The following is a 27250-nucleotide window of genomic DNA, read 5'->3' on the forward strand; positions in this document are numbered from 1 at the left end:
GCACGATGCCTTAATTGCCTTAAGACAGAATTCCACTTACAGCTAGTTAAGTTATTTGATTCAACCAATTTTCATAGTGCATGAACTTTATCGCCAAATTAACGCTGCTAATTTTTTCAAAATCTGACAAATTTTTAAAATTAAACGACTTGTCGTGAGGACGTAATATTGTAGTACAATCTATAAGACCATGATATATAAAGTCAAAAAAAAAAATTATCATAAAAAGTCTGTTGTGAAATGTCGCTTCTCAAAAAATAGTTTTTCTTGATACATTTTCTAACTTTGTACAGAAACTCATCTTTTGTATTACATTTTTTTTATTTCATTTCATTTTAGCAATCAGAAATACAAAAATAATTTCTATGAGCTAAACTGTACATTTGAATAAGTATGATATTATATAACATAATCCAGTGATATATCTTACTTACAGTTTACATAAAATCGAATGGCCATATCCTTTTCAGTCTTCTATTGTCGGTAGTAAGATTGAATTACATGAGCAGTATATAAATCTATGTATATATATTTTTAGGTATCGTTTTGACCGGCTGGCAGCGTTATGATCACTTCGCAGTTCTGTGTGAATTGCTTCCATCGGCTGTACCAGTGATGGCCATGTGTCTAGCCATCTGCTCTAAGGGCCGAGTGGACAAGGAGGCACTAGATGCCGTCAATACGGCCCTGACGTGCCCTGAACCCAGCGGAGGCAGTGATAGGTAGTAAGCATTGGTGTAGAAAAAAATCTTTATATAATTTTATTATAGAGTTTAAACAAGAAAGACTACCTTCTACCTCTATCCTTTCTTTTGTGCATTACTCATAATCTTTATTTTTCTTAAAGTCACAGGCACTGGATTGATTTGAATTCAGATCCGAACTTGTATTCTGCCTTCAGTCGATGTTTGTTCCCTGGTCATCAATTCTTCAAGTTGATTCAGAGATTGGAAATGGCCCATTCAGAAACGCAAACTTTTTTGGAAACCACGAAGGTCAATAGGGCTTGGATGACCGATTATAATATTCGAAGGTAGTAGAAATAAATTTAACTAGTTGTTATTGGTATTTTGCCTTGAGGCAAGTACATGAACTTCCCGATATGTGTAAATAATCGACTTAATCAATAAAAAATAAATTACTTTATGAGTGATTAAAATTATTCCGAGTGGATTTATTATACATCATTGAAAAGGAACGAACACGTTAACTCGGAGTATTTTCTAAATGAAAATATTCAAATTTCAATAATTTTTATAATTGAACCAGTTTCCGTAGGACTCTAATGGTTTAGTATGTTAAATAAGACCTAGTACTTTATCGTTATACCAAGTAAATCGTCTAATTTTAATTGCAACAAACATAAAAAACTATTCATTTTCTCAAACTTTGATTTTTTTTTTAAATTAAACTACTTGTCAACAAGGTCGTAATATTTCAGTAAGTTCTATAAGTCCATGATATATATCGCCAAAAAAAGTTCTATAAAAATCGGCTCAAATTTTTTTTCAACAGTTATTTACAAGAAAACTGTTCGGTAGATTTTCACCTAAAACTAATCAGTATCATTCCCAACTAATATCTTTCGAATGGTTTTTTGATTTTTTAAAATCGATTCGGTAGTATGAGCTTAAACGTGGACGAAAAGTTTAACACCTTTTCTAAATTAAAAAGATCGTCGCACAAAACTGACAAACGATAACCCTTACCGACATACATCAAATGGCTTTTAAATTTCTGGAATCGGTTCAAGCGTTTTTGAGCAAACGTCGATGAAAGGTCTAATTTTGACAATCGCCAAAAGAACTATATTAATTTTTGCAAACTTTGATGAATTTTTAAATTAAATGATTTGTCGTAGGGCCGTAATATTTTAGTATGATCTATAAGACTATGGTATCTACCGTCAAAAACAAAATCATAGAAATCGTCGTTTTTTTAACACCTTATTACAAGAAAACGGCCTAGCCGATCTTTACTAAAAACTTCTTTCCCAGTCAATATCTTTCGAACGGTTTTTGAATTTTCAAAATCGATTCAGAACGGCGGGCTAAAACGTAGACGAAAAAATTTTCACTTTTCTGCTATTTACAAAGAAACGGCTTGACTGATCGTCGGCAAAACTGATAAATGCTAGTCATTAGGATACATCAAATGGCTTTTAAATTTTTGAAATCGATCCAGCCGTTTTTGAGGAAACGTCGATTTACGGCGAAAAATCTGTTCACATACACACACACACATAGTTTTTCCAAATTTTGTCTCATTTGATTCAGAATGGCTTGAAACGTCGAGAAAATTTAAAAATAGTGAATCGGATTTTTTGATGAAAACTTAAACTTCTTCTTCGGGAAGTTGATTTTATGTAATATTTAAGAGTTAATTTGCATATTTCAGAAATTATTCAGCACCTCTTCGCATAGATGAACTTATGGCCGATTCCTCACACATTTTGGCCAGTTTGACTTCAGTCGCGCGTTCTGCGCCAAATGCAATGGAAGATATATTTGATGACTTTACGATAGCAGAATGGGTGGAGCAGAAGGTTTGTCAGAAATGCACAATTTTTATTTAATTTGTGTGCTGATTTAAATAAAATGCATGTCATTATTATGAATTGAAATATATACAGTAATACCCCGCTTAACGCGGGTGATACGTTCCATTAAGTAGAGCGTAATGCAAAACAGCGCAGAACGAGAAATACATGGAAATATTGGGTTAGAAAAAGATTGCTAGGAAAAGGTATTTAATTACCTAAGATATTAAATAATAATACAACCAAACATTCATTTCTTGAAGCCCAAATTAAAACCACATTATTATTTTTTGCAAAAATGTATCAAATAGTAACAAATTATAATTAACATAACGAATATTCTTAAAAACAAAAACAAATAAAATTCTAAGTCAGTCATATTTAGTTAGCTTTCCGCGTTTTCAGTGTTCTGTCTTTTTGTGACAAAAGCATCTAATGTTGTTTGTCTTTTTCTCTTAAAGTTATCCACAAACGGATAGAGCATCTCTAACACCACGCCTTATTTTTGAGCTCCTGTCAAAATTTGGATCATTTTCAATAAATTGATCCATTATTTCCTTTATGATAGACAAGCTCTTTTTTACAAACGACATTGAAAAATATCTTGTTCAGTTAATTCAGAGCTCATCATTAGAAAGAATAGCCGCTGCTTCTTGAATTATTTCTTCGATATCTTTCATATTTGCCCATTGAAAACTTGGGTTGAAACTAGCTGTAAGTGGAATTCTGTCTTGAGGCAATTAAGGCATCGTGCCTTAAGGCAAATTGCTAGAACTTCCCGTACCAAAAATTATTATTTTTTTAAAAACAATTAACATTTTTGAAAACATTTTACTTCGAAAAAATTAGATTTTTGAGAAACTATAAATTTGACAAAAAAATACTTTAAAAAAAAAATTTTTTTTTTGAAAACAAAATTTTTTGAAAAGAAAAATGTTTTCTTCATTTTGACATATTTTGAAAATTCTGAACTTTTTTTCAAAGCAATCGTACTGCTTGAACTGCATAAAGACGAAATATCGAAGCGCGCAAGTGCCGCGCCGCCGTCTAACGCATAAGCATTGGTAGGGAAACCATAGAAATGTAAAAAATGTTATACTTATTGTTAAAATCTCTATAAAATATCTGATAATTTGATGTGCATATGTCTAATGATCATTTTTAACCGCCAGATGGCATTTTCTTTTACTTTTTTTATTACATCTCCGAAACCGCTAGACCTGCCTTCATGAAAATTTGATCGATTCTTCATCTTGTCAATACAAGTAAAATGTTTTTTAAATTATTTAAATCGGACGTTCCGTTCTTTTATAAACTGAGTTACCGTTTTCGGCACTTTTTGCCCCGTATCTTCGGAACGGCTAGACCTGCCTTTGCCAAAAACTAATCAGCACGTCTCCTTATTAATACGAACTGAATGTTTTTTGAATTATTCAAATCGTTGATCCGTGTTCCCGAAATCTTGGACGAAAATTTGTATCCGAACATACATACACACACGCACACACACACACATACATCAATTTTTTATAAGGTATGCCAAAATGTTCAGAAGGTTTTGAAACGTAAAGATATATAAAAATTTACTATATTTGACCTACGGGAAGTTAATAAAAGAGTGCTAAATCGAAAGAGCGTTGAGCGGGGTATTACTGTATTATGTATACATATTATATATTTGCATAAAGAGGAATGAAAAATTTATACAACCCTTAATTTTCACTTTTCTACCACCAACTACTATTTCATAATAGTCATTTTAGTAATTAAGTATTTTTTATCCGCTTGATAACTAATCAATCATCATCATCATATATTTGTAGATATTTCTCAGTTTATTTAGATTAAAAAAAATTTAAGTAAAAAAATATTTTTATTAAAATATCGAGATAGTTTATTTTTGAGAGTTTTAATTCGAATTTTCTGGACAGTTGTTAAGTTTTATCGGTACATCCCCGAAAACGACACCGAGTAAGGATGAGACCAAAACTGGCCTCTATTTCTCTCATGTAAATTGTGTCTCTTTCTCCAACAAAAATGGCAGCAACATTTACAATTATCGACAAAATCTTGAATTCAATAAAATTCTGTAGAAACTATGATATAAAGAAATGTCACTTATAAATCAAATAGTTTGTTGGAGTAATAATAATCAAATAGGTATAACTGCAAACTGTTTGTAATCATGTTATCTGTTTGTTTCATAGGTTTACCCAATGATTAAACAAGTGGAAGACTTAGAAGAAAGTGCTAAACAAATGCGTGATGTGAATGTGTGGGCCAAAAGGCCATTGCCAAAACTCAAAGACCTCTCGAGGTTTGGTATCCCACGTGTGAACCAAGCCTTAACTTAGATATTGATTTAGTAAACGTATAATTAGTTGATATCAACTCACACACCACATCGAAAAAGACTTGTTAATTGAATGTACCTTAAAGAGTAAGTTTAGTTGTGAATAGTAAGAAACTTTGCTATAATGATATTTTATATAAATGATATAAATAGAATAAGAAATTGAAAAATGGACATATTTCATGAGAACGTGCATTACCTCTTATATGATTGTGATTTGTGATATCAGATTGATATTGAGACACTTTGTATTATAGAAATTGATATTATGAGGATGATTCTCAGATTTAATTATTAACATATTGTTAGACAGAGTTATATTATCTGATGAGTTATCTAATAGACAACATCTTTGCAAACTTGTTATAACTAGTGATTTGCCAATTGAATCAAATGATTTAAATTTTTCTTTTAGATTCAGTCGAGCGAATTCTTCTAAATCACCTAAATATATAAATATTTATATACTTTAGTGATTCAATTTCAAAAATCTTTGGTTATATTTGTTGAAGTAATTGCGAATTACTGACAATGATTTTTGTAATATATTTTATTCATTAGTAATTTATGTTCAAAATTTACTTTGTCCAATGTATAGGTAAACTTTTACACTTTTTACAATAAATTTTAATCACATTTACTAAATAAATACATAAGTAGAACATTTTTTAGCTTATAATGATCTATATATAAGCTTAATTCGAATTGATTTGAATCAAGTTTTTTTAATTTGAATTAAAAAAAGTTTGAAGTGGCACATCACTGATTATAAGAATTAAATTATGTTAGGTCTATCTATAACAATGATTTCTTTTATAATTTAGATTTTATGGAGTTTGAAAATAATAATTTGTATATAACAATAAAATCTGAGAATAATCTTAAAATTTAAGTCCACATGCAGTTTTAGATGTTTAGTGTTTCATAATGTAATGTTTTTTTTTAATCCAGTTCATATTCTAGTTACTTTTGGAAAAACTTATCTAATATTATTTCAGAACTAAATACGACTTACTGTTTTGCAAAAAAATGCCTTACATAAAGGAAACAAGTTGCATCAATGTACTATTTGATAAATTAATTAATCTGTATTGATCTGATTAAAATATAATTTGTCTAGATAATTAAATAATTCATTAATAATATTTTGGTATCAGAAGTTCAAAAAGCAAGTGTGTAGAAGGATTTTTTGAATATCTATTCAAATAATCAACATATTACAGGTGCATTGTTTGATATAAAAAGTTTTTAAATTACTTGAAAGATTTATATTTTAAGCAATGTTTTTTTTTAATGTTTTTTATATAAAATGGAATGAAATTGATCAAATGTGATATGTTATAAATTTATAACTAATAATACTTAAGTATTATCTTCTTGAGCTGATATAAATCTTGCGTGCAACTTTCTTTTAACTTTTACCTGGATAAAAATACGCATCTAGAATTATATGTGTACTTGAATTATAGTTGTGTCTAAAGTTTAATTTATTTTCTAATTGCAAGTGCGTGGTATACTTAAGTAGAAATTCAGTGGTATTCAACCAGGCTATTATTAATAATAATACCTATTAATATTATTTGGAAATTTATTGATGAATCTACAGGTGTTTTAAGAATAAATGTATCTATAAGTCTCAATTTTCTTAATATGGTAACACATATGGTAATGATGTAAATATATTCCATGATAATGAGTATTTGCCTTCTCAACTCACTTAGTAAGTTAAAATACTGCCAACAATTTCAATACAAAAATGTTTTCATGTTTCTGCTTGAATACTGCTGTTAGACCAATGAGTATTAATTTTTTTATTGTTTGTAAGAGATAATTTAATTTTTTATATAATATTTAATTATGAAATGTACATTGATGATTGATTGGTAAATGTACAAAATATTAATAATAATGAACACATTGAGTTGCAATACTAACACATACGCTTTAAGTTTATTTTGTTCTGTATGTTTTAAATAATAATGATAATATTTGAATTAATTGGTGTTTTATATATGCATATATTAGCACTGTCTTATATGTATTTTGAATGAGAATTTTTTTTTAAATGAATCAATTTATTTTAATCAGAAATACCGACTTTTAGCAAAAATATAATTATTTGATCATATGTTACATTATAGTGAATATGGTACATATTACGGGATGTTAAGGACTTTAAAGACGATTTGTAAATAAAGTAGGAATGTGAACGAGCTAAAACAGCTCTATTTTATAAATTAGACTTATAAGATCATCATAGAACAACATTTTGCGGCGTAGAATTTTATTTATAGAAATAATCGGCATTTTGCTGAACCACGAATTTGTCCCTAATTCCGTGATAAAATTCGATTCGTGAACATAATGCTGGGAGTCGTTGTACATTATTCCGTGATAGCGTTCGAAGCATACATTTTTGTTCGCGTTGCCTTGACAAATATACTTGAATTGGTTATAAAAATATGGTTAATTAAAAAATAATACTTTGATATAATTCTAAACATTTATTTAATTTCGTTTTATAAAGGTCATAAAAATATAAAAAGTTGAAAAACTTCCGAAACAGTAAAATAACTAGTTGGTATTGGTATTTTGCATTGAGGCAAGTTACATGAACTTTCCGATATGTGTATATAATCGACTTAATCTATAAAAAATAAATTAATTTATGAGTGATTAAAAGTATTACACATAATTGAAACGAACACATACGTTAACTCGAAGTATTTTCTAAAAGCAAATTTAAAAAAATCTGAATTTTTCATAATTAAACCAGTTTTCATAGGACTTTCATGATATAGTATGTTCATTAAGACCAAGTACTCTATCGCTATACCAAGTAAATCGTCTAATTTCAGTTTTAACAAACGTCAAAAAAAACTACTTATTTTCTCAAACTTTGATGAATTTTAAAAATTAAACTACTTGTCGTAAGCCCGTAATATTTCAGTAAGTTCTATAAGACTAAGACAGTGGCGTCGGAAGCAAATTTTTGATGGGTAGTCTTGTTTTTTTTTTTTAGGCAGCCAGTGCGGGCTTGTCTACCCATCAAAATTCACGGGTTACGACGCCACTGGACCAAGATATCAAAAAAAGTTCCATAAAAATCGGATTAATTTTTTTTTCAATAGTATCATTCCCAACTAATATCTTTCGAAAAGTTTTTGATTTTTTAAAATCGATTTGGTAGTATGAGCTTAAATGTGGACGAAAAGTTTAACACTTTTTTCCGAATTACACAGAAACAGCCCGGCAGATCGCTGCACAAAACTGACAAACGATAGTCCTCATTGAGATACATCAAATGGCTTTCAAATTTCTGAAATCGGTTCAGGCGTTTTTGAGAAAAAGTCGATTTGAAGGTCTAATTTTGACAAATGCCAAAAAACGATACTAATTTTTGTTATATTTATTATTATCTGTCACTTATTGTTTTTATTCTACTTTATTGTTTTTCTAATATTTTTTTTATTATTCAGAAATTTTATTTATTTTATTTATTAATTTTATTATTATTATTTACTTTTATTTTATATTAAATCATCATACTACGGATATCATTTTATTGTAAATACTATCCTTTATTTTGTACTTTTTTATTTAAATTTATCTTATTGTTCATTATTATTACTAGATGTTAAATTATTTAACAGTTGTGATAAATATTGTAATTAAAAAAAATTGCAAACTTTGACAAATTTTTAAACTTAAACAAGTAGGTCCGTAATACTTCAGTATGATCTATAAGACTATAGTTACTACCGTCAAAAAAAAATCATAAAAATTGTCGATTTTTTTTTAACACTTTATTACAAACAACGGCCCGGCCAATCTTTACCAAAAACTAATCAGGTCGATTCCCAATCAATATCTTTCGAACGGTTTTGAATTTTCAAAATCGATTCAGACTTGCGGGCTAAAACGTGGACGAAATTTTTTTCACTTTTCTGCGATTTACAAAGAAACGGCTCGGCCGATCGTTGCACAAAACTGAGAAACGCTAGTTCTCATCGAGATACATCGAATAGCTTTTAAATTTTTGAAATTTGTTATTACGGCAAATAATCTGTTCATATACACGCACACACACACACATACTTTTTCCAAATTTGATCTCATTCGATTCAGAATGGCTTGAAACGCCGAGAAAACATAAAATTAACGAATCGATTTTTTTATGAAAACATAAACTTCTCCTTCGGGAAGTTAACTAGTGGTGTATGGCATTGTGCCTTAAGGCAAATTGCTGGAACTTCCCGTACCGTAACGAAATGTTCGAGCAATATTAAATGTTTTCAAATAGAATATCATAAATACTGTAACATTGTCTAATTTTTATAAGAATTATATAAACTGAATTACAAAGTTAAAATTATTCACTTAAAATATATAACTTTAACCAACTTGAAATTGAAATCTGAATTATTTTCGTTATACAAAAAAACATTTGTTTCGTCAACACAAGCAGAAAGTTTTTTGAATCATTCAAATCGGATGCTTATTTCTCTCAAAAACTGCCATTTTTTGTACATTTAGCTCGGTATCTTCAAAATGGCTGGACCTGCCTTCGCCAAAAACTGATCACCATTTCTTCCAATCATTACAAATGGAATGTTTTTTAGATCATTCGATTTCTATTTTCTGCACTTTTTGGTCTTTATCTGCGTAACGGCTGGACCTGCCTTTGCCAAAACCTAATCAGCACATCTTCCTATCAATAGAAATTGAATGTTTTTTAAACCATTCAAATCGGTTGATCCGTGGGCCGAAAACGTGAACGAAAAATGCGGACACACAAAACACACACACATCCATTTTTTATGAGATATTCCAGAATGTTCAGAAACTTTTAAAACGTGGAGAAATGCAATAGTTTTCATTTTCGATTTTCAGATCATTACTATAACTACCCTACGGGAAGTTAATTGGCATTTTTTTATGAAAAGTATCAATATATTCAAAAATCTATTTTTTTTTAAATTTTCACAATCGCTTGAGCCTTAAGAAACGATCAACATGTATAATTAATAATCGTTTAATTGATGAATGATATTTATATAAGAATACATTAATGAAACTAGTTGCAAGTGATCTAACTAGTTGCAAGCTTAAGGCAAGTTATATACACTCTCCGCTACGAGTAAATCGACACAATTCCTTTTAAAACTAGTTGGTATTGGTATTTTGCCTTGAGGAAAGTTACTTGAACTTCCCGATATGTATCAATATCGATTTAATCAAGAAAAATAAACTAGCTGTAAGTGGAATTCTGTCTTAAGGCAATTAAGGCATCGTGCCTTAAGGCAAATTGCTGGAACTTCCCGTACCAAAAATTATTATTTTTTTAAAAACGATTAACACGTCGCTGTCTAAGGCATAAGCATTGGTACGAAACCCATAGGAATGTTAACAAAATGTATACTTATTGTAAAAATCTCTATAAAATATCTGATAATTTGATGTGCATATGTCTAATGATCATTTTTGACCGCCAAATGGCTCATTTTTTTTACTTTATTCTCCATATCTCCGAAACGGCTAGACCTACCTTCATGAAAATTTTATCGATTCTTCATCTTGTCAATACAAGTGAAATGTTTTTTGAATTATTCAAATCGGACGCTCCGTTCTCTTAAAAACTGAGTTACCGTTTTCGTCAGTTTTTGCCCCGTATCTTCGGAACGACTAGACCTGCCTTCGCCAAAAACTAATCAGCACGTCTCCTTATCAATACGAATCGAATGTTTTTTGAATTATTCAAATCGGTTGATCCGTGTTCCGTGTTCTCTGAAACGTAAAGATATATAAAAATTTTCATTTTTGATTTTTTTGCGATTACTATAACTTGTCCTACGGTAAATTAACTAATTTATAAGTGATTAAAAGTATTCCGAGTGGATTCATTACACATAATTGAAAACGAACGAACACTCTATCGTCATACCGTCTGAATCGTCTAATTTTAATTTTAACAAACGTCAAAAAAAAACAACTCATTTTCTCAAACTTTGATGAATTTTTAAAATTAAACTACTTATCGTAAGGCCGTAATATTTCAGTAAGTTCTATAAGACCATGATATATAACGCCAAAAAAAGTTCCATAGAAATCGGCTTAAATTTTTTTATCAATAGTTAATTTTTACTTAAAACTAATCAGTATCATTTCGAACTAATATCTTTCGAACAATTTTTGATTTTTTAAAATCGATTTGATAGTATGAGCTTAAATGTGGACGAAAAGTTTAATACTTTTTTCAAATTACAAAGAAACGAGTCGGCAGATCTTCTCACAAAAGTGACAAACGATAGTTCTCATTGAGATACATCAAATATGGCATTCAAATTTCTGAAATCGGTTCAGGCGTTTTTGAAAAAACGTCGATCAGAGGTCTAATTTTGACAAATGCCAAAAAAACTATACTAATTTCTGCAAACTTTATTTTTTAAAATTAAACGACTTGTCGTAGAGCCGTAATATTTTAGTATGATCTATAAGACTATGGTATCTACCGTCAGAAACAAATTATAAAAATCGTCAAAAAATATTTTTTAACACTTTATTAACAGAAAACGGCCCAGAAGATCTTTACCAAAACCTAATGAGCACGATTCCCAACCAATATCTTTTGAACAGTTTTTGAATTTTCAAAATTGTTTCAGAATTGCGGGCTAAAATTGAACGAAATTTTTTTCACTTTTCTACGATTTACAAAGAAACGGCTTGGCTGATCGTCGCGCAAATTTGATAAACGCTAGTCCTCATCGAGATACATCGAATGAATACTTTCAAATTTTTGAAATTGGTCCAGCCGTTTTTGAGAAAACGTCGACGAAAGTTTAAAAATTCGGTCATATATACACACACATTTTGTTTCCAAATTGGGTACAGAATGACTTGAAACGGAAAAATAAAATTAGCAAACTGATTTTTTTGGTGAAAACATAAACGATAACAAAAAGTTAACAGTTAAATTTAAGGCAATTTTTTCGGGGGGTTAAAAATTACAGGTAATAGTAAGGCAGCAGTTAACTGATTGAATTTTCGATGTGTAAATGATTCGGATTGTTCTGGAACATTATTTGCAACGTCAAATATGAATATCACGACATCTGATTATGTGGTGCTGGTGAGTGGTGACTGCATAGCGAATGCGTCGTCAAATCAATTGGACGATACTAAATTGATGATTGAGTTGATTAGTACAAGAGGAGAGTCAACCCATTCTGAAACCAAATCATTATAATTGTGGGTGACAACGAGCGACATTGTCAAGGCGGAAGAGAAACGTTGCCAAAGTAGAGGTTCTTACTCTCGAAATTAAATATTCAATTTTGGTTATATTATTATAATAGCCTAGTTTGTTATTTGTTATAAGTTCATACGGATTTCGGATCAAATAATTCGTAAATATGGCGACTTCTAAAGTTTCTTTGAAGTTCCTTCAAGAACTGATTAAGCACACTGATCCTGATGTTACTTTAATGGATTACCAGGTAATAATAATAGATATGTGTAGCATTAATGGTAGTATATATTTATATATACATATATATATATATATATATATATATATATATCAGAGTGGTCCTTAATATGCCCATTTTCGAATTTTATTGCTACCAGGGGCTCAAATGCTTCCAAATTGATAAAAAATCCTCTATAAGTTTTAGCTCTTAATATTAACTTTTAGATAGCGCGCTATTCAATCAAAGCTTCCTATGGAAATAGCATGGAAAAAATTTCGAAAATTTCAAAAATGTTTTTGAGGTATAACTTAGCAACAAATGTGGCAATTCGTGTCATCTTTTCTTGAAAATCCGAAGCTCTACAAAACAAGTTTTTTTGTAATTTGTTTTGTAGAGCGTCGAATATTCAACAAAACTTATTCTAATTGCTAAGTTATATCTAAAGAACATTTGCAAAATTTTTTCATGCTATTTCGATACAAAACTTTGATTAAGCTACTACTTAAAGAGGATTTTTTTATCAATTTGGAAGCATTTAAGCCCCTGGGAGCGAATTCGAAAATTTCCATATTAAGGACCGCCCTAATGCATATATATATATATATATATATATATATATATATATATATGTATATATATATATATATATATATATATATAGGGTTAAACATTTGGTACTGAATCTATAGAAATGTAAACATAATTTGTATTTATTATTAAAATTTCTGTAAAATATTAGATGATTTGATTGTCAATACAAATAAAATTTTTGTTGAATCATTTAACAGACCCTTTGTTATCTCAAAAACTGAATTACCATTTTTGCACTTTTTTCCCGTTGACCTTACAAATCTGGCCTTTGACGATACAAATCGATCGTTTTTCAAATTCTTCAAATCGGTTGGTCCGTGTTCCGAAATCGTCTACGCAAATTTGTGTCCGAACACACCTATTCATCCATACACGACGCATACAAATACATAAATTTTTTCTATGGTAGGTAAGCTAAAATATTCAGAAGACCTGAAAACGTAAATATACGCAGAAATTTTCATTTTCTATCTTATTATGATTACTATAACTTACCACGGGAAGTTATTAAGTTGAATTGGACAAAAAACTAGTGGTGCATGGCATCATGCCTTAAGGAAAATTGCTAGACCTTTCCGTACCGTAACAAAATACTCGAGGAATAATAAATGATTTCAAGTAAATTATTATTGCAACTTTCATTATTCGTATTTAATAGACAATATATAGCTGCTTATAAATTGAACGACACCATTCATATATGCTCACACAGATCGTAAATAAACAAAACTGGATCAAGCGAAGTTAGAATGAAGGAACTTATCTTAAATTAACTTCCCGTAGGACAAGTTATAGTAATCGCAAAAAAATCTAAAATGAATTTTTTTATATACCTTTGCGCTTCAAAAGTTTCTGAACATTTTGGCATACCTTAGAAAAAATGGATGTATGTGTGTGTGTGTGTGTATGTGCGGATACACATTTTCGTCGATGATTTTGGGAACACGGATCAACCGATTTCAATGATTCAAAAAACTTTCGATTCGTATTGATAAAGAGACGTGACGCGAAGGCAGGTCTAGCCGTTCCAAAAATACGGTGCATAAAGTGCCAAAAACGGTAACCCAGTTTTTGAGAGAACGGAGTGTCCGATTTTAATAATTCAAAAAACATTTTACTTGTATTGACGAGATAAAAAGCTGATTAAATTTTTGGAAAGGCAGGTCTAGCGGTTATGGACTCTCAACAAAAATAAGTAAAAAAATTGCCTTTTGGCTGTCAAAAATGATCATTAGACATATGCGCATCAAATTATCGAGAAAATGTTTTTGCTTTTATAAACTAGTCGTTTCTTCACAAAGAAAATGTTTGTTGAGTCATGCGAATCGGAGGCTTTGTTCTATCAAAGACTACCATTTTTTACATATTTAGCTTTTTATTTCTGAAACGGCTGGACCGAATTTTGACAAAAATTAATCAGCTCCTGGAAACGTTAACGAAAAATTTGTATCCATCACACATCACACACACACATACATACATTCATTTTTTTCAAAGATATGCCAAAATGTTCAGAAACCTCTGAAACGTAAAGATATGCAAAAATGTTCATTTTCGATATTTGGACGATTTCAATAGCTTACCCCACGCTTAAGTTAATAATAAAAAATCTGACAAAATAAATATTAACAACTTAAAATCTTTGTTATGATTATAGTAGATTTGGATCAAAATAATAAAATTAAAAACTTGATACGTCTTTTATTATTCAATCACTTTTATAGTCCCTCTTATTATTTTCAAAGGACTGACGGTTAATAAAAATGTGCACGTGTACGGCGCAACAGAAATTTTCCGTTCGCATTTACTTCGACGTAGTCGAGTCGAATTAAAAAATCAGGGCTCGTTTAACACTAGATTTACGGACTGAGCAAATTTGACTCAATGAAAATTTGATCACTTACACATAAAACTTAAATTTATAATTCACAAACATGCATTGGTTTTTAGTTATGTAATAAAATATATGTAAATATACATTATGCCGAATGTGGTAAACCAATTTTTACGGTGTGAGCCGATTTGACTCACAGAATGGTTGACCAGTTATTGCCAGAAAAGCGATTCACAAATGCAATTTTGTAAATTATTTATAAAAGGTAGTCGTTGGAATAAAAAATTATATCTAATTTGGATTTTGCCTTGATTTAAAAAATATGGAAAACTAGTGGGCTGCATGGCATTGTGCCTTAAGGAAAATTGCTGGAACTTTCCGCACCGTAATTAATCACCGGAACCAAAAAAAATTACACAAAATGTGTACACATTATTAAAATCTCTATGAAATATCTGATAATTTGATGTGCATAAGTCCAATAAACATTTTTGACCGCCGAATGACATTTTTTTAACTTATTTTTATTGAGAGTCTATAACCGCTAAACCTGCCTTCCAAAAATTTACTCAGTTCTTCATCTTGTCAACAGAAGTAAAATGTTTTTTGAATTATTAAAATCGTACGCTCCGTTCTCTTAAAAACTAATAAGTTACCATTTTTGACACTTTTTGCCCCGTATCTTCAGAACGGCTAAACCTGCCTTAGCCAAAAACTAATCAGCACGTGTCCTTATCAATACGAATCAAATGCTTTTTGAATTATTCAGTTCGGTTGATCGGTGGTCCAGCCATTTCAAAGACACAGAGCTAAATGTGCAAAAAATGGCAGTTTTTGAGAGAAATAAACGTCCAATTTGAGTGATTCAAAGAACTTTCTGCTTGTTTTAATGAAATAATTGCTTTTGAAAAAAAATTGTTTCAATTTTGTTTTTTTTTCAAAATTTTATTTTTTGTATTTCGAAAATATTTCAGATTTTAATTTTAATTCTGATTGAAGTTGTAATATACATTAAGCAAATAATTTCAATTTTGCAATTTAGTTTATATAATTCTTATAAAAATAGACAATGTTACAGTATCTATAATAATTAATCAATTATAATTTTTTTAACTAATTTTAAAGAAACAGCTCGGCAGATCGTCGCGCAAAACTAATCAGTAAATGTCGACAAAAGAACCAATTTTGACTTACATACACATACATGCATACACGTATGCATTCACATAGTTTCTTTCAATTTCGGTATAAAACGATTCAGAATTACTTCAAACATCGATAAAGCATAAAAGTAATAAATCGGATTCTCTGGTAAAAACTTATCCTGTGGAAAGTTAATCAATTATAAAAAGTTTGGTATAGTAAATTAATTCTAAATTTTGTCTACTTACCACATCAGGAATCTCCTGGTTCAGTACGAGGCGACAACTACACCGCCATGCTATACCGCGTCCGCTTAGAAGGCACTCGAGTTTTACCAGGACTTCAGAATGTCCCTTGGAGAAGGTACATCATTTACAAATGTCTACCAGACAGCGCGGCCAGGAGAGACGCCTTCAGGAGCGTTGAACTCTTCTTCAACGAAGTTGCATTTTATAACCGTATTCTACCAGCTATGATGAGATTTCAGGAAAAGTTTCTGATCGATGATGGAAGACGTTTCACTTCGGTTCCCAAGTGCTACTTGGCTAGAAACGATATTGTTGTTTTAGGTAAAAATGTAATGAATATTTATATAAGCTTGTTGGGACAAAAGTCAATATAAAAAGGGTTGATTTTCCATATTTTGGAAAGACACTCTGATACTATGTATTTATGTTTTCCTAAAACCAAAGTTAATCGAAGTCCGTACAAATATTTTTCCAAATAAACTGACTGCCTTGGGACAGTTGGGACAGTTAATTCGATATTTTTCTGGTTGGCATGAAGAGAAAAAACGATCTGTGAAAATATTGTTAAATTTACAAGGAGTTGAAATTGTTAATATTTTTCCTGAATTGCATGTGTAGTTGTTTGTGATGTCGCAATCGACTAATCTTCCTGATGAATCTTGGATATTAAAGAAAATGCTCAAACCAGTTTTTTCATTAATATGCTAACTTCTAGTTTGAACATAAAGAATTTGAAGATCGAATTCTTCTAGTTTAAACATAAAGTTAATTTTTATAAAAAAGATCAAATTACGATAAAAACTATGGTTATTGTTAAAAAATTCGAAAAACTGATTATTAATAAGCACAACTGCATAGAACAAGTTGAATGTTTTCACGCTCAACTCTTTCTACATCAGCCCCTTGAATATAATAACACTTAAGGGGCACAACTAGTGTAACCACCTAAAAAAGGTGATTTTTGGGAATTTATATTAAAAAAAAACTTTATCAATCATTTCAAAGTTTTAAAAATACATAGTAAAATTTTTGAAGAAAAAAATCAAATATTTTTTAAGTCATCGTAATTCTCCAACGGCGCGAAAAAAAGCCTTTCACTGCTGCAGTGATTCCGGCCTTCTAGGTGGATGAAATCCAAAAAATTCTCGTTAAACTAGATAATATTGTCTGTAGAATGAACTATTTAATAAATAGTTAAAAAAAATTAAAATTGATTAAATGGCGGCGTTTTTTTAAAAAAAAGTCGAATTTTGCCCAAAATTTTGGTCGTTTTTGGACTGCCAAAATTCGATTTTTGATCCGATCAAAAAATCGATAGTTCATTTTACGGAAAACTATATATAGAACATGTAAAAAAAATTGATAGTGATCGGATCATTTGTTTTTGAGTAATCGCTGCAGAAAATTCGGAAAATGCTGTTTCGAGAAAAACGCGTTTAAAGATAAAATGATCGTTATATACTATATACTATATATATACTCTTTTAAATGGCTGTAACTCAAAAACTATTTATGATATCGATTTAAAATTTTAGTATGCTATTTTTGAAGGTATGACCTACCGAAATATTAAAAAATTGAAAATTCGATTTTTTGAAAATTTCACACTAGTTGTCCCAAATCCAAATATATGTAAAATACCTATATGTTTCACTTGCGAGGTTAAATCTCATTTAAAGGATTTGATTTTATACATTCGGTTGCTATTATTGCTTGTAAAATATGAGCTTCCTTACCGTAAAATGGTAAAAATACTTAGGTCATGTTCAAAATTGAATATTTTGTTTGTTACAAAAATCTGATATCTGTTACATATAGCCTTAAAATAGAGAAAAATTTGAATAATAGAAATAAACTTATGATTAGTAACAGCTCTTTCTTAAGTTTTTCGGTTATTCATGATTTTCTGATGTTTTAACTTTAATATTTAATAGATGACATATTTTACACGCATTTTTGCGTGGTTGATGAAAATGTAGAATAAAATTCATTTCAAATATTTTCCTACAAGTCCATTTATTAACTGCTTTAAATTATTTTCTTTTTATGCTCATACAAATTGAACATTTTTTCTATAGTCAGTTCGGCATGAAGATATTTTCCGCCGAGATTATAGTCTTTTGTAATTGGATTTAAATTTCGGATTTCGAGTGTGCTTAAAATGAGGATCGCCAACTGTCTTCAAATACTTTTACCTGAGATGCCAAATAAAGAGAAAACCCATGATGCCAGCTTCTATGTTGGTCGGGTTTTCCTGTAACAAGGAAAATAGCCGGGTTGTTCTGTAAGGAAAATAGCTCTTTCCAACGTCCATTGTTTCTATATGGTTTCTATATGGATCGGGATACAAAAATATATTGTGGCCTTGTGGTTGCACTAATTAAAGATGTTTTATTAGCCATTATATTATAGAAGATATTATTTTTTACAAATAAACTTTAATATATAGTAAACATTTAAAAATACACAAACTTTTAGTTGTCTTAGGCCACTTCCAAAATTAGGATTTTTAGTGTTTATATTATTTTAAAAATGTGCTTGATATAATTTTCAAATTTACTAAGTATAGTACAATACAAAATTACTTATTTTGACGGTTCAGTATAATTATAAATGTCACAAGTGTCCAACTTCATAAAAGATAAAAATAGACTAATGTCACTTTCAAAATGAACGGCTCAATTATGATAAACATTAGCTGTGCTCTTTTGGTAAAAAATCAAATACTTTCCCAACAATGCAATGTATTTACAAAATTACAAACATTTTTATTCCTATTGCAGAAGATCTAAAACATCGTGGATTCAAAATGGTAGATCGCAAATTAGGATTAACAGTAGTTCAATGTTCAGCAATTTTAAAAGAACTGGCACGATATCACGCTTTATCATTGGCAATGAAGGTATAATAATTAATAAGATACTAAAAAGACACAAACAAAACTTGTTTATTGTCATTTTTCGCCAAAGCAGCATATTATAAAAGCAAATCATGAAAAATATTATTATTATAAAATGGAATTTCAGAAATCTGAAGATGTAGTGGCAATCTCCATATAATATAATTTTTTTGGATATAAGATATGCCAAAAAAATCAGAAAATTGCAAAATAACCTTTGTTTAATATTATGTTTTTATTACAGCATCATTTTCCCGAAGAGGTCGATCAGTTACGTCAAACAATTGCGGAAGGAATGTTTGCCAATGAAAATAAAGAATGGTATAGCGGATATTATGAAGCAGCCACCAAAAACGCAGTAGCCATGGTAAACATAGACACTTTTATACACTTTCTGTAAAATAAATAATTATATTGTGATGTAATATTAATTTATAGGTCCGAGAAGCTTTATCGAGTAAAGATTCTTGCTCTAAATACCTGGACAGATTTAGAGCTTTCGTTGAGACTTCTGATGAATCTTCATTTTTCGATCGGATGGTAGATCTAGTTGCACCTCGTGAACCTCTAGCAGTCTTTTGTCATGGTGATTGCTGGACCAACAACATCATGTTTAAGTGTTCGGATGCTGGAAATATTCTGGAGGTACAAAGAAAGCGGTTAAGGGGGTATTCTAGTGTAGAAATTCAAATAAATCGATTTTTTTTTATTTCATATTTTCCAAGTTTAACTATCTAAGAATATGGATACGAGAAGGTTTTTAAAAATTTAAATTATTTTCGGAGATATAGATTTTACTGAATCGGTTTCCATACTGGTTTGGCTTCACGCAAAACTTTAAATGCGTATTTCTCATAATCAGAACAGACTTTTTCAGTACTGTTGACACGATTTCTCGAGTTTTAATCGACCGATTCACTTGAAATGTTCAGAGAGTATTGTTTATAGACTTATCTATAGCCCGAACTAGAACTATCCCCAAATTCCAATTTTTACTGTTTTTAAAAAATTCGAGAAGCTCAAAAAAACAGTAAAAAACACGTTTTTTTAAACAGTCGCCAATTTGTAAAAAAATTTTTTTTTACTCATCGCTAGTTCGGGCGATTGCGACATCATTGTAGATTAATAATCTTTTTATTTTTTGCATTTTCGATGGCTCCGAAGGCTGAAATCATGTCAAGACTGAGATGCCAATTTTTTTAGACCACCCACTTCATCAGCTGCCAGTTTTTACAATTTTCAACTTTTTTCTTTTTAACTTCCCGTAGGGTAAGTTACTGTAATGGGCCGAAAATTGGAATTGAAAATTTTTACATTTCTCGACGTTTTGAAGGTTTCTGAACATTTTGGCATACCTCAGAAAAAATGGATGTGTGTGTGTGTGTGTGAGTGTGTGTATGTATGTATGGATACAAATTTCCAGTCACGTTTTCCGGGCGAACGGATCAACCGATTTGAATGGTTCAAAAAACATTCGATTCCTATCGATAGGGAAAAGAGCTGATTAGTTTTTGGCAAAGGCAGGTCCAGCCGTTTCGAGGATACGGAGCTAAGAGTGCAGAAAATAGAAATCGACTTTTTGAGAGAACGGAGTATCCGATTTCAATGATCTAAAAAACATTCAATTAGTAATGATTGGGAGAAGGTTTATTAATTTTTGGCAAAGGCAGGCCCAGCCATTTCAAAGATACGGAGCTAAATATGTAAAAAATGGCAGTTTTTGAGAGAACTATGCGTCCGATTTGAATGATTCAAAGAACTTTCTGCTTGTCTTAACAAAATAATTGATTTTGGAGAAAAAAATTTTTTGTTCCATTTTTTTTTTTTTTTTTTTAATTTTTTGTATATCGAAAATGATTCAGATTTTATTTTTAATTCTGACTATAGTTCTAATATACTTAAAACAAATAATTTCAACTTTGCAATTCAGTTTATATAATTCTTATTAATATTAGACAATGTTACAATATTTATAATAATCTATTTGCAAACATTCAGTATTCCTCGAACATTTCGTTACGGTACGGGAAGTTCCAGCAATTTGCCTTAAGGCACGATGCCACCCACCCCACTAGTATATCGAAAATAATTCAGATTTAATTTTTATTCTGACTAAAGTTCTAATATAACTTAAACAAATAATTTACAATTCAGTTTATATACTTCTTAAAAATATTAGACAATGTTACAATATTTATAATAATCTATTTGAAAACATTCAGTATTCCTCGAACATTTCGTTACGGTACGGGAAGTTCCAGCAATTTGCCTTAAGGCACGATGCCACCCACCCCATTAGTTAATTTTTGTTTTGTATTTTAATAATATTAATAAACAAGTGGTAAAAAAATGGATAGTAAAAATATTCATTGCTTTCTTTTATGATACTTTAAAAATGACCTAAAATTTATCGCTCTACACTAGTATACCCTCTTAACTTATTATTTTTCTATAACTAAATGGATTATTTTTATAGATATGTCTACTCGATTTTCAAATGGTACGCTACGGATCTCTGGCTTTGGATTTAGCAAATTTACTCTACATCTGCACATCAAGTACACTACGGTCTAAGCATCTACAGAATCTTTTGAGAGAATATCACAATGAATTGTTCAGTACTTTGTCAGAAATGGGACCATTGAGCGATTTATTGCAGGATAGTGATGCTCTTTGGAATGCGTAAGTATTTTTAAACAATATTTACATCTAGAACACATTTTTTCTTAAAATCATCAAACTGATCGTAGATAATAGATTATAATCATCATAATATCACAATTACAATAAGAATTTTATTATCACAATTAGGTCAAATTGGATCTTGCATTTATTCTAGTCAGCTAATTGAAACAAATTGTTCTTTAACTGAAGAAGAACTTTCTATGAAGTTTTATTTGAAGGAATTATGACCATCTCTTATCCTTTGACCAGATTTTTTTAATTCAAATATTTTGGCAACTACTTCGTCAACCAAATCGCAAATTATCATTGAAAATCTATTCCTTACACATAATTCATATGTTTTCTCTTTATTGTCATCATTGGAATCCATAATCGTTTTCTCTTCATCTAATAGCTTACAAGAAGAATTTCACCGTTGTGGTCTTTTCGGTCTTGGCCTGGCTTTGGACATGCTCCCAATAATGACTTGTGACAGTGATGATGCTCCAGATCTCTATATCTCAGATGAAGAAGCCCAATATGATCCCATCGTACCTGTCAGTGCTAATTCACATTGCAGAGAAAAAATGGCTGAACTTGTAGTTGAACTTGTTAATAACAATGTTTTATAAACTCATTATGCTTAGAAGACATAAATTATTTTAAGATAAGATTTTTCAAATGCATTCTGTAACCATGGTAATTAGACAATATTAAATTACTCTCTAAGAAAATACTACTTGAATAGTGAACATGAAAGGAGTATATATATACTGGCAGTCAATTATAATTATCTATGAAAATTGGTATATATACAGGGTGGCTGATATGTAATGCAACAAAGTCAAGCGCATTTTTTCCATTATTTTTTTAATTTTATTGTTCAGATGCAAAAATGTCGAAAAAAACATCAAATTTTAGAATCAGTTTAGATATTAAATTTGTTCGAATTGGCCGCCTTTGGCACGAATTGCGAATTTCAAACGGCCGACAAAGCAACAAATCAAAGTGGCTCTGCGGTACTTTGACTCATTCCCGGCGATTCGCCTTCTTGATATGATCGACACTTTGGTATTTTTTAGTGCGAATCTCACTCTCCAAAGTCCAACGAATTGTGATTCGGAGAATTTGGTAACCATTGGGCCGTCGAAATAAACATCTTTTTTAAGCAGTTCTGTTGGAATGTCCATGGTCTGCGGCCAAAATGTTTGTCCATTTTCTTACCACTGCGGCGTGGATTCCGATCAATTCTTGCCTTCACTTTTCGGATCATTTTTAGTGCTGTTAGCGTCCACTTTTTGGACGCGATGCAACACTGCCAGTATCACGGTTAGGAAAACAAGAAACAAAAAACTAGAAAAAAGAAATAAAAAAATTATTTGCATTTAATTGCTGGAGGGCTCAAACGAATAGCCACTTGTGGTTTTCCAGCCAAATATAAAACAATCACACTATCACGCTTTAATTCGATCACGATTTATTTCTGAATGCAATAGATCAAAATGCTTTTGTAGGCTTGTAAACAACAAAATGAACTATCACTGGAATAAATCTGTCAGCTATCTGACGAGTGGTTTAGAAATAATAGCAATCTGAAGTTGGATGCAAAACATATCAGCCACCCTGTATATATATTAGGGTGGTCCTTAACATGGACGTTTTCGAATTTCCTTACTCCCAAGGGCTCAAATGCTTCCAAATTGATGAAAAAAATCTTCTATAAGTTTTAGCTCTTAATATTGTCTTTTAGATAGTGCGCAATTCAATCAAAGTGTTGGATAGCACGGGGAAATTTTCAAAAATTTTAAAAATGTTTTTTAGATATAACTTAGCGAACAAAGGAATCACTGTTTGACGCTCTTCAAAACCAATTATAAAGAAAACCTGTGTTGTAGAGCGTCGAATCAATAAATGATGACACAAATTGTCGCTTTTAAACCATTTGTCGCTAAGTTATACATAAAAAACATTTTTAAACTTTTCGGAATTTTTTACATGCTATTTCCTTACGAAGCATTAATTGAACTGAGCACTATCTAAAAGTATATAATAAGAGCTAAAACTTTTAGGGAATTTTTTTATCAATTTGGAAGCATTTAAGCCTCTGGGAGCATTTAAATTCGAAAATATTCATATTAAGGACCACCCTAATATATATATATATATTTTGAAAATTTAAATCTTGAATTAAAAACTAAATATTCAATAAACTCAATTCAATTTCATGGAACTATTTCTGCATATAATGTATAAAATATATAAATAAAGAATATGTATTTATTTCATTTAGTAAAATATTTGTTTTAATTATTTTCAAATCACTACAGAAAAACTTAGTACATAAGCTTTTTCTAGATCAGAAAGTAATTTCTTAGATTTACATTTATGATAATGTTATGATAAAATGATAAAATAATTTAGTAAGTTATAAATTGGCCATTCTGGTTGACTGGTTAAAAACTTTTTGTCATTTTTTAATAGCAACATAATTCCACGCCGACAAAAATTTTAGTCTTTGTTGGTAAAAAAACTATCAGACTAAATATTCAATAAACTCAATTCAATTTCATGGAACTATTTCTGCATATAATGTTTTTGACTCTTTTTTTCATTCATATAATATTTTCATTTCTCAGTCATGTAATATCATTTATGCCTCCTTCATTATACATTAACAAGCCAATATCCTATCTCTTCTATATTTTTCGTCCACAATTTTTTTATTATGTTTCTTTATTTTTCTTTTAAAGTTATTGTCATCACTGATCATCTTAATATCAATTGGCAGTTCATTATATATTTTACTTGCATTACTTATATATTTTAATCTCTTCTTTTTTAAGATTTTAATTCTAAAAAAAGTTTGGAGAGGCCGAAACAAATAGTATTCTGATGGTGCCAATAAGTATGAAGAATGTGCAGAGCAGTGTTTCCCAACGTTGGGCGCACGCGCCACTGGGGGGCAATTTGAAAATTTTGGTGATTTGAATGTAATGTAGTAGAGCATCGGTAAAACATTTAACAAAAAAATGCTTTTCAAATTTAACAACGATGTCCCGGTTTGACAGGGACAATCCTAGTATTCAACCTTGCTTCCTTGAATTTTTTCTCATTACTTCATAATAAAATATAATACAACTACCCATTATAATTGAAAATGATATATGCAATACACTGCTTATATAAAACGATACGTTATAAAAGAGAATATTGCGGAAGGCAAAAACTCTTGAGTTCAAATAGCCCTTCACTAAAAAAATAAACTTCTATATTCAAATGTATGAAAATTACCAAAGAATTAGATAAATAAAGTATCTGACTGCTTGGCACAAGTGCTTCAGCTTAGGTTAGGTTTAGTTCATAAGGTTTTTATCCAATTTTATGACTGGTGTAGAGTGTGGCATTGTATCCCTTACAAGGTTGAAAAGCTTTTGTTTTTGAGTTTGAGTTTTGTGGTTGAGTTACCAAACTTGTGAGAGGTCTCGTGTTATTTTTCGCGAAACGGGTTTGCCGTTGATGGTTATATTTTATTCTCTTGGTGTACATCAGGTTGACCAGCTGATGACAAAGACTTCCGGTATAAGAAAAAAAATCATTCCTGTATCAGCTTTAGAAATGGTTTGAGCCGGTTTATGTTTTTTTCAACTATAGTTTCTTGCATTTGACTTTATTGTAAATAACTTATTTTCGTTCCATGTGCCTTTATCGGATCTTCAACCTACAATTTCTACAATTGACAGCAATTTCTGAAATTGCAAATGCAAAAATGCAATTAAATTAAATGTCAGAAATTAAAATTATTTACCCAACAACCTGCTTGTTAGATACCTGTATGTACTATGAATAAAAAAAAATTGAAGTGATACTTGGCAACGTCAGAAAAGAAATGGTAACGTTATTTGCCAAGGAAAATTCCTGTAACTTCTCGTAACGTAATTTAAAATTTAGAAATTAGAGTTTTTCGAATTTTTCTGAAAATCTTGAAAAATTGGAATTTTGAAAATATTGGCTTTTTGAAAATTTTGAAAATTTTTGAAAATACTGATATTTGATTTGAGAAAAACTTTTGCAGATTATTCAAATTTTGTACAATTATTTTTATTACACATTATTAACATTCCGTAGGGTAATAATATATAGTAATCGCAAAAAAATCGAAAATAATTTTTTTTATATATCTTTACGTTTCAAAGGTTTCTGAATATTTTGGCATACCTTAGAAAAAATGAATGTATGCGTGTGTTTTTTGTATAGTGAAAGAAATGCTTTTATGCATTCCAGACTGGTGTTTTGTCTGGGTATGCCGGACTCAATACCGCCCTGGTATAATACCGAGTAAAACCTCCGCTTTGCCCTTGCCTCTGGTCTGCATAGAAACCGCCATTAGGCATTACTTTGTGGGGGGAGGAAGATCTAGAATGTTATAATTCTTAACTTGTTATAATGAATGTTATAATTCTTAAACTTAAACTCATCTTTTAAATGGGAGAAGTCCCATTCGCCCTTTCTCTTTCCATGGAACGAAGCAGCTTCACTTGTCAGCATCACTTCAACAACATTACCTGGGGTAATGCTTCGTCTCAATGTCTCTTCCACATCGTCCCGTAGAGCACCAAATCGCGGGCACACGAAGAACACATGCTCAGCATCTTCGATTTCGCCCAAACAATATGGGCAATCCGGCGAGCTATCGTGCTTGAAGCGATGCAGGTAGGCTCGAAAACAGCCGTGCCCAGATAGCATTTGCGTAGTATAATAATTTACTTCTCCATGCATGCGACTTAGCCAGACTTTGATGTTTGAAATGAGACAATGCATCCATCTGTGCGACATCCCACAGTTGCCACCATAGGTCAATGCTGTTCTGCCGTTCTTCTAAGCTCAACTTTTCAGGACTCAGTTGTTGAAGTCTTCTATGATAAATTGTCCGTCTTGCCTCTGCTAAGACTAAGAGAGGCAGAGTTCCTGAAATGACGCACACTGCTTCCCCCGATATTGTGCTAAATGCGCAAACAATTCTTAAAGCACTCAAACGATGTATAGGTCCTGCCATTCTCCTCGATTTTTGAGTTTTGAGAGCATCAGCTCATATGGAGATACCATGTGTCATAACTGAAGTAACCACTGACGATAGTAATATCCTTCTGGTTTGTTTAAGGCTACTAACATTAGGCATCAGGCGACTAAGTCTCGTCCTAACTATTGACGCCTTAGCACTAACGTGTTCCACCTGTTGATTGAAATTCAACCGAGCATCAAGCATTACACCAAGGTAACAAATGTGAGGTTTTAACGTAATCTCTAGATTTCTTATCTTCAGCTTGATGGTCTCTATTGTTTTTCTACTTGTGATAAGAACATCTTCACTTTTTTGTTGTGCTAATTGGAGGTTCATTGTTTCTATCCAGCAATTAATTTTTCTAAATGTTATACCAAATAGACTTACTATCTCATCAATTTGTTTGGTGACAACTACTATGGCAACATCGTCTGCATATGCTATACTAGTT

General features: G+C 30.6%; 2 protein-coding genes across 2 annotated transcripts in view; both read left to right on the forward strand.

The window, feature by feature from the left end:
• The window catches only part of LOC113375261 (hexosaminidase D), a gene marked incomplete in the record, with an annotated part of 38130 nt that extends 33017 nt beyond the window's left edge, over window positions 1–5113 (forward strand). Inside the window, 4 exon segments of the mRNA XM_026615206.1 lie at window positions 539–722; window positions 848–1033; window positions 2398–2545; window positions 4747–5113. Of these exon segments, the coding sequence (XP_026470991.1) occupies window positions 539–722; window positions 848–1033; window positions 2398–2545; window positions 4747–4893 (665 nt within the window).
• A 7191-nt stretch (window positions 5114–12304) lies between these two features.
• Window positions 12305–27250, forward strand: part of LOC113387833 — a 16926-nt gene continuing 1980 nt past the window's right edge. Inside the window, exons 1-7 of the mRNA XM_026625217.1 lie at window positions 12305–12388; window positions 16186–16498; window positions 18961–19079; window positions 19321–19443; window positions 19515–19721; window positions 21553–21758; window positions 22156–22351. Coding sequence (XP_026481002.1) covers window positions 12305–12388; window positions 16186–16498; window positions 18961–19079; window positions 19321–19443; window positions 19515–19721; window positions 21553–21758; window positions 22156–22351 — 1248 coding nt within the window. The remainder of the gene's footprint in view (window positions 12389–16185; window positions 16499–18960; window positions 19080–19320; window positions 19444–19514; window positions 19722–21552; window positions 21759–22155; window positions 22352–27250) is intronic.

Source organism: Ctenocephalides felis, unplaced genomic scaffold, assembly GCF_003426905.1.
Source record: "Ctenocephalides felis isolate EL2017-DRISC unplaced genomic scaffold, ASM342690v1 CF-g0.4_SCAFFOLD_00845, whole genome shotgun sequence".
Taxonomy (NCBI): domain Eukaryota; kingdom Metazoa; phylum Arthropoda; class Insecta; order Siphonaptera; family Pulicidae; genus Ctenocephalides; species Ctenocephalides felis.